At 37.9% G+C, this 12,984-nt stretch overlaps 4 protein-coding genes across 40 annotated transcripts in view; 3 read left to right on the forward strand and 1 right to left on the reverse strand.

Annotated features, from left to right (window-relative positions):
• Window positions 1–12,984, forward strand: part of TSR2 (TSR2 ribosome maturation factor) — a 1,158,091-nt gene that overhangs the window by 900,355 nt on the left and 244,752 nt on the right. The window lies entirely within an intron of this gene.
• Window positions 1–12,984, forward strand: part of GNL3L (G protein nucleolar 3 like) — a 517,777-nt gene that overhangs the window by 132,985 nt on the left and 371,808 nt on the right. The window lies entirely within an intron of this gene.
• The window catches only part of MAGED2 (MAGE family member D2), a 645,534-nt gene that overhangs the window by 5,949 nt on the left and 626,601 nt on the right, over window positions 1–12,984 (forward strand). The gene's annotated exons all lie outside the window — the stretch shown is intronic.
• The window catches only part of WNK3 (WNK lysine deficient protein kinase 3), a 170,577-nt gene continuing 160,747 nt past the window's right edge, over window positions 3,155–12,984 (reverse strand). For all 6 annotated transcript variants that reach the window (XM_050776810.1, XM_050776812.1, XM_050776811.1 and 3 more), the window contains exons 22-23: window positions 12,272–12,474; window positions 3,155–8,954 (exon numbers count right to left, since the gene is read on the reverse strand). In XM_050776810.1, the coding sequence (XP_050632767.1) occupies window positions 8,628–8,954; window positions 12,272–12,474 (530 nt within the window). In that variant the 3' untranslated portion in view covers window positions 3,155–8,627. The remainder of the gene's footprint in view (window positions 8,955–12,271; window positions 12,475–12,984) is intronic.

Below are 12,984 nucleotides of genomic sequence, written 5' to 3' on the forward strand. Positions count from 1 at the left end.
ATTGCTTGTGTTACTTGAATCAGCAACTGGCTGATAGTAGGGAAGTCATTTATTTGATTAGTAAACAATGACAGTGGTTCTCAACCCAAGTCACTTATCAGTGTCACCTGGGAAGCTTTTTAAGATGATGGTGATTCTAGAGATGGGGCCCAGACACTAAATTTAAAAATTTTATTTTTAATTGTAAAATACACATAAAATTTACCATCATAACCATTTTTAAGTATATGGTTCAGTAATATTAAGTATATTCATATTGTTGTGCAACTAAAACATTTTTAAAAATAGTTCCCAAGGTGATTCTAATATGCAGTCAGGGTTGAGAACCACTGAGCTTGAATGGAGAATGTTTATAAATACTGGTTAAATTCCTAAGCCTACTTCCTCATTTGTAACATGCATGTGAGCTAGTCCTTTCCAATTCCAAAATCTTATGATAGTCTTTTCTCCACCTAGCCCAAGGTCTTGCTCCTATCTAGACCATCATTTATGCTATACTTCACTCCTGTCTTGAGCTCCTGTTACAATATCCATCTTCTCCCTACTCCCCAACTACTTCACCTCTTTCTAAACTCTAGTCACAGATGTAATTCTGTTATGTCATTCTGTGTGTGTGTGACGGAGTCTCACTCTGTTGCCAGGCTGGAGTGCAGTGGTGCGATCTTGGTTCACTGCAACCTCCACCTCCCGGGTTCAAGCGATTCTCCTGCCTCAGCCTCCTGAGTAGCTGGGACTGCAGGCGTGTGCCACCATGTCTGGCTAATTTTTGTATTTTTAGCAGAGACAGGGTTTCACCATGTTGGCCAGGATGGTCTCGATCTCTTGACCTTGTGATCCGCCCACCTCAGGTCCGAAAAGTGCTGGGATTACAGGTGTGAGCCACTGCGCCTGGCCTATTATCTCACTCTTACCAAGTGGTGCTCATTAATGATGGCATATTTTAAAAGGGTGTATGCTGGTCTTATTCCCTGACTTAAACACTCTCACCTCTACACCTCACTTTATTATATCATCTTGCCCCTTTTGGGCCAACACCCAATTTGTCCCACCAACAGACTTATGTTGACCCACGGAACGAGTTCAGTTTTTTTGTCACCTCTGTTTTGTCCTCATTTAAAATAATGATCTGTAAGGTCCCTTGTGTAAGTTATTTGAGCAAACCTACTATGTATCAGGCACAGTGATAAGCCCTTTATGTGCTTTTTCATTCAACCTCAAAACAACCTCATTGAGGGAATTATCCTTTTTACAGGTAAGGAAATTGAAGCTAAAAAGTTAAGCAATTTTCCCAAGTCCATAAGATAGAATACAACTACAGGTCTGCTTGACTCCAAAAGGTATCTGTATTAACTATAATCAGAATCAGGGCCCATTTCCAAACCAGTTTAATTTCCCAAGTGCAAGTTTACTATGAAAGTCACCAGTGATATGTAACAATAAGTGCAATTAGTAAATTAGAGACAGTGTTGGTTGCCTTAACACGTCTCATTTAATACTCATAACCACTTCATTTTACAAGTGAGGAAATATAAGTTTGAGAGGTCTGTGAATAAAAAAAAAAAACACATGCTTATTCCACATGTACCTTGTTGCCTCCCTTTAGGGATCACCTAATATAGAATGACTCACAGCCATTGGGTCAGCAAATCAAGATAACATATATTTAAAAACACTTTTAAAATACTCATCTAATCTTGAATATTTCTGATAGGCCTATTACTCTTCATCCAGGGTTGTTTGCATAAGCATATGTATGTCCTTCTCCCTAAGTTACCAGATGAGCAAGTGATCTGACCCAGTCTGAGTTTCTCAAGTCAGAGTGACGAATGATAAGTGTGGAAGGGAGATTTCCAAATATGTGTTGTTCTAAAGGTGGACCATACACATTATCAACATGAAAGGAAATACTCCTTAATAAGTTTGTGCATAGGGAACACTTTGAATCCTTGCTTGGGCCATAAAAACCTCCTTCTGAAACTATGAAATAAGCACTGGATACAACTTCATGAAAGACATTGTAAAAAGTGTTCATACGGGCTGGGGGCAGTGGCTCATGCCTGTAATCCCAGCACTTTGGAAGGCCGAGATGGGAGGATTGCTTGAGCCTAGGAGATCAAGACCAGCCTGGGCAACATGCTGAAAACCCATCTCTATGAAAAATACAAAAATTAGCCGGGTGTGGTGGCGCGTGCCTGTGCTCCCAGCTACTTGGGGAACTGAGGTGGGAGGATCATTTGAACCCAGGATGTTGAGGCTGCAGTGAGCCATAATTGTGCCACTGCACTCTAGCCTGGGTGACAGAATGAGACTTTGTCTCAAAAAAAAAAAAAAAAAAAAAAAAAAAAAAAAGACCAGTGGGCCGGGCAAGGTGGCTCACGCCTGTAATCCCAGCACTTTGGAAGGCCAAGGCGGGTAGATCACGAGGTCAGGAGTTCAAGACCAGCCTGGCCAATATGGTGACATCCCATCTCTACTAAAAATACAAAAATTAGTCGGGCATGGTGGTGGCGCACGCCTGTAGTCCTAGCTACTTGGGAGGCTGAGGCAGAAGAATCGCTGGAATCCGGGAGGTAGAGGATGCAGTAAGCTGAGACTGCACCATTGCACTCCAGCCTGGGCGACAGAGAGATTCCGTCTAAAAAAAAAAAAAAAAAGTGTGTACATACAAATCCTATTAGATAAGGGCCTACTCTAAATGTATCTGAATTATTATGCATGTAGTACACCTGAGAATCAGTGTGGCCTAGGGTTTTTCCCATGAGCTGTGCAGATAGACAGACCTGGGTTTGGATCCAGGCTTCACCACTGACTAAGTATGTGGCCCTAGCAAATTCTTTAATCTCTCTGATCCTCAAATTTGCATTGTAAGTGGAAATAGTAACAGACCTATCTTATAGGATTTTGTGTGAATTAAAAATATCGCAGGTAAAAGCCTAGCTAACACAGTATGTGTTCAGTAAATAAGAGCGACTGTTACAATTATGGCTCAAGTACAAGTGTGAAAATGAAGTCCAACCCAATTTGTTGGAACTGTAAATCAAGAGGTAACACGCAGCTTGGTTAGTTTTTTTAGGCCAGCATAGTTTACAGGACTAAATGTTCTAAATCTGCTAAATTACATTTGGTAAATGAAGAACCAGTTTTAGCCAGATGATTGCAGTGACTATGGCAGCATTTTAATAAGATAACATACTCATTTTAACACAGCCTTTATTTTCTGTTTCAAAACAGAATTTCCAGGAAACAAAACAAAATACTTACAATGGCTGGGTACAAATGAAATAAAAATCACAGTTTCAAAGAACCAAAATCAGACAGTTGCTGAAAGGCAGATCACTTGGTTTACCCAAAAAAAAGGTTAATGTCAAAAAGGATTAAAATTAAGTTTAACAACATTCTATATAATGCTACATTCCCCAATTAAGAAAGGAGAGTTCACATATACAACTAAATGTTAAGTGTGGAGAAGAGGGTGAAATTCTGCATACTTCATAGTAAATTATGCTGAAAGTTTATTAATTGCATAAACTTCCTGAGTGGCTCCCATGCTGCACTAGGTCTACATGCTTAATATATGAAACAAATTATAGCTTTAGGTGATTGAGCATGACAGACCTTGAACAACTGCACTTTCCAGTTAGTCACTGTATCTGCTGAGGGTATGTTCTGGACCACAAACCTCAATCTCAAATCTTGAGTTATAGTGGAAAAGAAATTCAACTTAAAAAAAAACTAGAGGATGACAAGCACGCATTTAGGAGTTTAGTTTACAATGGCACATTTTTTTCTCAGAACCCAGTTTCTCTCTTCCCTTCTTGCTTGACTTTTAGCCTTGTTTGAATTTTTTTAATTAAAAGAAAACCTTCCAGAATAGGAGCTGTTGGTTTGTACACTTGTCTAGCTATCTTAGTTGAAAATAACTTTAGTGTAACCTAGTTACTATCCCAGGCTCCTTCATATATTGGCTGTCAGGGTTCCTGACCAATGTTTGTGTTCATCTTTCACATACAAAGACTATTTCCAGGGTGACCTGAAGGCATTTGGCTCCATAAAAATTTCATACTAATTTCAATTCAAAGGATTTTATCAAGTTTGAGTGTTACTATCTTACAATCTGCATTTTAAAAAATTTCAATCTTAGAAATTATACCTATCAAATCAAAGGCCTTTTCTACACACCACCCCCCTTTTCTGATTCCTCTTCTAAACAAAGGGAGGGGTGGAACAAGTCCTTGATAAACTACAGATTCCAAAAACAATCTATTCTAGAAAATGGCCTGCATACTACCTCAAATAGTTCAAGTTTTTCTGACCCAAACAAGATAAAATAACTGAATCCCAAAATGATGGCAAATATACCTCAGGAATGTACTTATGCATAATGACTGAAATACAGTATTTACCAATATTAAATATGCTGTAGTGTTACACAGTAAACATGTGAAACAAGGAACATCTGGTTACAAACATTTGCTGAGTTTTCAAGGAAAAAAAAAAGGAATGCATCATTTTCACTCAGAAAAGACAGCAAAGAAGGAAGTCAATGCTTCCATAAACTTTAGAGATTGGATAAAGTTATATAAAACCCTTACTATCAACTACATTTCAACTAAATGCATTTGGCCGTTTTAAGGTAACCAAATATCACTGCAAATACCTAGCACTGTGCTAATATATGTTGAATGATAGGCCATTGCTGAAGGATTTGTCAAATATTTCACTGTGGTAGTTAAAGCAATTTCAACCCATTGCCCTTTAGGCACACAGACGAGAAATGCATCTCTAATAAAAAATGCAAAGTTATAGGCACTGGATTGTCTAATTCAGGTACTTTCTTACCATTTGTTTATTTTATAACTAACTCCTACACCTAAGTCCTATATTGCCACCAATTTCAATTATTATTCTGCTCTCCACCCCCAAATCCCCAAAGCATATTTCACAGAAGCACATGGCTGTCCACTTAAACACAGATTGGTGGCAGAGTGATGATCCCTCTCATCTCAAACTGTTGGCTAGCACTGGGAAAAAGAGGCAGACCAGATTTATAATCTGAAAGAATACTGAGAATCAAGGCAAAAAAGCAAGTTTCACAGGCAGTGTTTACTTGTGCACCCAAAACAGCACTGAAAACGAGGTAGTTAAACAAAATTAATTGGACTAGAATTAAATCTGGGGTTCTAAAATGATACATCCCATCAAACTGTACATAACACTCCACGCTCAATCAAAAAATCACAGCAGAAAAGTGCCTTTTAAACTTTCACAGATAATTTTGCAGTCAAACCATTAGAATTCATGCTTGATATAAAACTGGCAAGGAAGGGATGAAAAACAGAATGAATATTTGTTATATTACAGCAAATTACCTTAAATAGTGATTCAAGACTGCTACAAATATACATAGGGTTATTTTCATTAGATTTACACCAATACTGGTTTCATATTCTTATGATGTTACACCCAACTTCACAGACATAGCAGCAGGTACTTCATGATGAAATGCTCACATTGCCACATATGGAGATACAGTACTATTCATCAGACTTGCACTTTGAGAAGTAAACATGGTGGCTGGACATACAGACTATCCTCTGAATAAACTTTACAAGCAGGATGGTTAAGTACAACCATTTTCTCCTCTACAAGAAGGAAAATGAAAAGGAAAGGTTTGTATGTTTTTTGGAAAGGAAGGCCCTTTTTATATAGTAGGCTCTTTGTTAAGAAGGGAATTTCTGAGCTTTATCTCAAGTTAATTATTTCTGGGGCAGAAAAGTATCTCAGACAAGGATGAAAATAGCACTATTACATCATTTAGCAAAATTATGACATAATGCAAAACCCCTGGATAGAAAACTAGCCAGTATTTACAGTCAAAATGACTATAATCTGAACCAAACATGTAAGTCATGGGAAAAAATAATTTTAATAAAACCCCACAGTGATGAGAATAACATTGTTTTCTCCACTTCTGCACAAGCTCACTTTTTTTTCTGTATTTTTAAATGTACACGTTATACATAACATATATGATAACCCAGTTACTGCAGTCAGCATGGAGACAGCAGTACACTATTCACCATCTTCAAACTTTGGAAGACTACTTTTCTTTCCAGCAAAAACCTGAAAAGATTGTAAATATTACAAGGCACTGCAAGAGTCTGCAGGCAAACAAGAATGATGAATTATATGTGGAATACAGGTGGTGGCCAAAGGCAGAACATATGATGTAGAGCAGTCATTAATTCATGTAATTGTACATGTCAGCCATGGAGCTTTTTTCATCCTGGGGTACACTGTTTAAAATGATTGTGACTAGAGAAGAAGGGGTCCTAAAATCTGCAGTATTTTCACTTTATAGGTGGTATGTCTCAGTGTAATTACACAAAGCCAACTTTTTATAATGAAACACAAGCAGTTTTAAAGAATTAGGGATTTTAGGAGCACTGTTTTTATACATATGGAAAACAGTGCAATGCAAGCATTTGCATTACACAAATGTCCTAAAATCACTTCAAATTGCAAACCAATACTATACAAGAAATTTGAAGAATCTGTACTTAACATTTGGAAAGACTCATACAAAACAGAGCATGTTCTATGAAAAGAAACAGTGGATCTTATCAACAGCAATTCTCAAAATGCTGCCCTAGATGCCTCAAATTATAGTGACAGAATCTTCTTGATAATGGATGTGATCCTCAGGTAAGCAACATAAGACACTTTTTTTTTTTTTTTTGGAAAAGAGGTACTGAATGTCACAAAGTAGACTGTGCAAAAAAAAAAAAAAAAAAAAGTACACCCATTAAGTTTTCCTCATTACCTGGCAAGCCCATGGGGTACAATTTTTAGAAGAATACGGAGGAAAATCTGTTAACAGTAATGTTGGGTAACAATTTGGAATGTTTACTAGTAGACAGAACTCCTAATTAGGTAAATGTGTATTTAGAAACGACCTCGAAGCTTCAGAGTGGAAGGTAAGTAATTTGAACATGAATACTTAGTTGGTAAATACCATTTTAAGAATTCTATTTGGGTTTCACAGACTGAGCATTAGGTAACCCTGTGACTAGCCTTTAACATTATTATAGTTAACCTTCTTAAAAACCAAAGGTGTACATTTTGACATTGCCTCCCCTCCTCCTAAAACTGGATAAAACCCAGTAAAGTGCAACTTGACAGTGATCTCTCTCAGATTCTAAAGAGGCTGCCAAACTCATTTAAGATCTAAAATCATCTAAGATACTATAGATACTAAAAAGAAATTCTAACATCTAAAAATGGTAATTAAAAAAAGAGCTAAGGACAACTTAAATAGTATCCTTCTAGGGTCTACTATCTCACTGCAGGACAGTGTATATCCCACATCTCTGAGAACCCTGTAAAGCCAGTGTTTCATATATAAGTCTCAAAACCTACTGTGTCAAGTAAATTTCACTTCAGAAGAATGGACTGAGGTGTAGCTTTAATCCCCCTTGTTAGGAATACAAGGATTCCCCCCAAATGAGATTCATATCAGCTGCAATATATGCTTTGCAAAAGAATGCAAGCCAAACCAATACCTCTCAGATGTTCAAAACCAATGTGTAGTATGCATGTGAGAAACAAGGAGACAGCTGCTTTGAATTATTACTGAAATCCTAAAACAACAGCAGTGTCTGCAGAATCAAGGAACTGTTACAGTTCTGTTTTTTTCCTTTCCCTCTGTCTCATCCAAAACAAGGCTTCATCCTACTGCTGTGATGACGGGAAATCAAATTTAAAAAGGGCTCATGTTCTGTATTGGTTGACAAAATTGTAATTTTTTGGGGGGCCAAGGAGGGCGGATCACAAGGTTAGGAGTTCGAGACCAGTCTGGCCAACATAGTGAAACCTCATCTCTACTGAAAATACAAAAATTAGCCAGGCATGGTGGCTGGCGCCTGTAGTCTCAGCTACTCAGGAGGCTGAGGCAGGAGAATCACTTGAACCCAGGAGGCAGAGGTTGCAGCAGTGAGCCGAGATCACACCACTGCACTCCAGCCTGGGCGACAGAGAGAGTCCATTTAAAAAAAAAAAAAAAAAAAGTTACTCTAATTTTATACACCAAAATGTTTCCTGCAGCAAGTTACCCTGCCTTCTGTGAAAGGTAAACCTAAGACAAACATGTGAAGATCCCATAAGACTCTGGCTGATGGAGGGTCTCAGTTCATCCACATTTGGGAAGAATCAATCTAAATAATTTTTAAACATTTTTAAAGAAAAGTATCCAGCTGCAGATAGCAGCAGTAAAAAAAAAGGTGGGGCTGGGGAGCTTCTCAACAATTCATGGAAAGTGTCCTGGAAATGGTAATGCTCAAGCTGAGCTTATTAAAGCATTCTGAACAGTATTTTTAAAAAATCAAGTATCAAAGAGGATAGAATTTGAAGTGAAAAAACATTTCTGTGTGCAGTGTTCTATGTGCAAACTGCACATTTCTACAGAATGATGAGCTGTATCAAATACCACACTGGAACAAAAAATATATAGTCTAAAGTAAACTCAAATGAGGGAAAATATGACAGAACCCAAGAAGAAGAAACTTTAATATCTTAGGTGTCCTGAAAATAATTCTGAAAAAACCTCCCTTATCATAATCTACTCTGATTCATTTAGGACCAGGAGGGATTGTGGCAGGATTCTGCACTGATGAAGTTGGAAATGCCTGCATATTCCCTGGCTGGAATGGTCCCCCAGATTGGGTGGGAATTACTACAGACTGTTGTGTTGTTCCTGAAATTCCTACCCACTGTACTGGATACCCCGCCCCACCCACAGCATTATACTGACAAACATGAGGCATTCCATATGATGATAATGGCCCAGGAAATGAAGGGAGTGAGAGTCCTTGTGGCAAGGAAGTTGGGACAGCTCCACGGATTTGGGACAGAGAAGAAATCCATGTTGATGTGTAGCCCATAGTAGATGGAGTGTTCTAACAAAAACAAAAATAAAAACAAAAGATCAGTTTATTTGGTATATGCTTTTATCAGTCTATATTCCTTCCTATTCTTTTTTTTCCTATTGCTGCTGCACAAATTAATATTCCTTCCTAGTCTTTTTGGCATACTATTCCTATTATTACTATCAGGGACTACCATTTTTGGAGTACCTTTCCGTGTGCTAACCATAATTATGTACCTTAATTAATGCCATCTTCCCTGCCTTACATTTTTATAGTTATTTCCATGCATATGTACATAGAAAGATATTTGACATGATGTTTATCTGAAGTTAATGAAAATTATTTCTGGGTGGTGGGATTTGAAGGTGATATTTTAAAATTTGTACTTTTCTGCACTGATTAAATTATATAATGAACATTATTAGTTTACAGATAACCTGATTTTTTAAAGAAGACAAATTGGAGAGGTTATACATTTTCTCTTGGATATTTCAAAGGCATCTCAGAAACAAATGCGTGGAAATCAAATGTGTGATCTTTCCCTACCAAAGCACACTGCTCACATTCCCCATCTCGGTGATTGGTACACTAGCATAGTATCTAGTTATGTGAGCCAGAAACCTAGCCTTCATACCTCCCCTTCACCATACATCCATTCCATCACCAAATCTTGTCCATTTAATCTCTTAAGCATTTTTTGGAATCTGTTCACTTCTTTTCAACTCAACTTTTCCCATTTTCCAGACCAGTTAAGACTAACTCTTAACTGGTCTGCCAACATCTACCCTTACCTCCAATAAATAATCCTTTTCTCTTGCTTGAGTCAGAGTCATTTTTTCAAAAAACAAGTCTGATCATGTCAACCCTAGGGCTTAAATGGCTATTCATCTTTCTTAAAATACAGACAGCTGGGCGCGGTGGCTCACGCCTGTAATCCCAGCACTTTGGGAGGCCAAGGCGGGTGGATCACCTGAGGTCAGGAGTTCGAGACCAGCCTGGCCAACATGATGAAACCCTGTCTCTACTAAAAACTCAAAAATTAGCCGGGTATGGTGGTGAGCGCCTGTAATCCCGGCTACTCAGGAGGCTGAGGCAGGAGAATTGTTGAACCTGGGAGGCGTAGGTTGCAGTGAGTGGAGATCGCACCATTGCACTCCAGCCTGGGCAACAAGAGTGAAACTCCATCTCAAAAAAATAAAAACAAACAAACTAACTAACAAAAAATACAAAGTTCCTTATCATTACACTTTTAAGACTCCATCTACCTTAGATCCATTGTGCACTAACTCCTCTTTGCTAACTAACTTCACTTCAGCCAAACTGGCCTACTTTCAATCCCTTCATGCTCCTTTCCTCATACAGGGCTTTTGCATATGTGATCCTTTCCACATGGAATCATTATTCCCTCCTCTTTTCACCTAGTTAACACCTATTCATCCTCCAGATCTCTGCTTAATCATCACTTGCTCAGTGAAGCTTTCCTTGACTTTCCTTTAAGAGGTCAAATTTCCCTTATTGTAGCCTATATCTTTCTTTTGTAGTTATTACAGTTGCAATTTTATATTTGTATATGCAATTCTGTTATGTCTAACTAACTGTCTTAGCAGAGCATAAATTCCATGAGGGTAGGGATCACACTTGTTTTTACTCACCAAACCCACGTCTAGCGGAGGGCTTGGTACGTAACTGTTAAGCAAACAAGTATTTCTAAGTAAGGATACAGAGCAGTAAAATGTCAGAGCATTAGTGAGATGGGCTTGCCACACAAAAGATATAACCAACTGAACCTACAAATATAAAAACAGTTACTATATATAGGGTACCTACTATGTAGCACCTATAAAGGTATAGCTTCATAGGTGTTATCTCATTTAATCCTCATACCAATCCTGTAAGGCAGGTATTCTGTTTGAAAGACATGAAAACTGAGGCAGAGATAGATCAAATGACTTTTCTAAAGTCACACAACTAGTAAGTGACTGAGCTGACATTAGAACCCAAGTCTGTTAAATGACCTTCACTACTTTTATTCACACACCATTTTCTACTCACCCTTCCTCCAAACATCCTCCATTATACTCCAGTAAACAGCCCTCCAACTAGTCAACAAAAGCCTCCATTCACACAGTACTCAGAGGTTCTCTCACTGGCAGTACAAATGCATTTATGTCTTGAAATTTGCCTCTAAAGGCTTCCAATTTTCACAATGGTGATGCTATCTGTGTGTAAATTGGTGCCACAAGTAAGATAAATATACAGAGCTCCCAAGGAGATATACTGCTCACTAATTTGGGAAATCGAGGATTTTGAAAATTTCTATTCAATATTAACAATAAATGCATTATTCCTTTAACAAACTATATGACGATATATGTATAAAAATACATGTACACAAATATAACACACAGAGATAAATCTCTTTCAATTAAAGGGGTTAAAATTCTAAGCCCTGATTCCATTTTAATAGGTTTACTCATTTTGAAAAAAAAAAGTCACTTACTTTAAAAATACAAAAACACAGAAATGTACGAGGTAAAATAAGGCCTAAATTCCACCATCCAGCATATTTTTCATGGCTTTTCATATTTATGCATATCTAATGTATATAATTTTGCATAAATTATATTATACTATGTATGCTGTTCTCTAAGCCTGACTTCTTCCTACTCCAGAATGCACTGTGGGCATCTTTCTTCATTTCATTGCATGTACACCTGACTAAGGGCACATGCAATAACTAGGCATCTTTTCTTTAAAACACCTCCTATAATATTCTAGCTTAAAGAACTTTAAAATTCTTTTTCATAATGAACAAATAACTTATCAGATCTAAGAATATTGATGTGAAACATAGGAAAACTTTTCCTTAAAACCCAAACTCTTCTTGGAACACTGTACTTAATTAACCTTCATTCCAGATGCTTTCTTCTTTGATCCTTGCTGGATTTTTTTTTTTTTTTTAAACAGAACAGTCTAAAACAAGGGTCAGCGAACCACAGCCTACCACGTCTTTTTGTAAATAAGGTTTTAGTGGAACAAAGTCATGCCCATTTGGTTATATATTCTCTATGGCTGCTTTTGCACTGTAACAGAGTTGAGTAGTTGTAATAGTATAGCTTGAAAAGCCTAAAATATTAACTAACTGGCTCCTTCCCCCCAAAAGTTTACTGACTCATGGTCTAAAATATAATTTGCTCAAAGACATAATGAATCTAAAAAACGATAAAAGTCTCTATGTTATCAAGTCATACCACCCTCTCATAGTGACTGTAACTATAGGCCTAAGTGCATCAATTTTTATGGTTTTAGTTCTTGTAAATAAAGTAAATCGGGTATAAACAACTTACTTCATATACTTTGTTCCAGTTTTCTGTCTCTAGTTTGTGTTGACTTTGTTTAAGTTGGTTTAAACTTGGCTTAATAAGAGAATTTCCTACTGCTTCCTTTGTCCAGTCATCCACCAGCTTGTGTAAGTCATCTGTGAACATCCCTTTTTTACTGGCTGGAGACTGTTGGCATGATGCTGCATTACTCTCCACACACAGTGGATCTATAAGGAAAAAAAAAAACAAAAAACAAAAAACAGGGAAACCATGAAAAGGAATTAAAATGGATAATCAGATAGCTCTTTGGCCAACAATGCCGTTAACAGAACCACACATGGGGTGCAATTAGGGTGAACACACACTCTAGTTTACCTGAGACATCCTGGTTTAAAGCTGTTGTCCTGGAGTAATTGCTAACAGTACACCCTTTCACTCTCAAAAGTTTCTTCTTGGCTGGGCGCAGTGGCTCACGCCTGTAATCTCAACACTTTGGGAGGCTGAGGCGGGTGGATCACGAGGTCAGGAGTTCAAGACCAGCCTGGCCAACATGGTGAAACCTCATCTCTACTAAAAATACAAAAATTAGCCAGGCGTGGTGGTGGGCGCCTGTAATCCCAGCTATTCGGGAGGCTGAGGCAGAATAGCTTGAACCTGGGAGGCGGAGGTTGCAGTGAGCTGAGATCATGCCATTGCACTCCAGCCTGGGACAGAGTGAGACTCCGTCTAAAAAAAAA

This window comes from Macaca thibetana, chromosome X (genome assembly GCF_024542745.1).
Source record: "Macaca thibetana thibetana isolate TM-01 chromosome X, ASM2454274v1, whole genome shotgun sequence".
NCBI classification, from domain to species: domain Eukaryota; kingdom Metazoa; phylum Chordata; class Mammalia; order Primates; family Cercopithecidae; genus Macaca; species Macaca thibetana.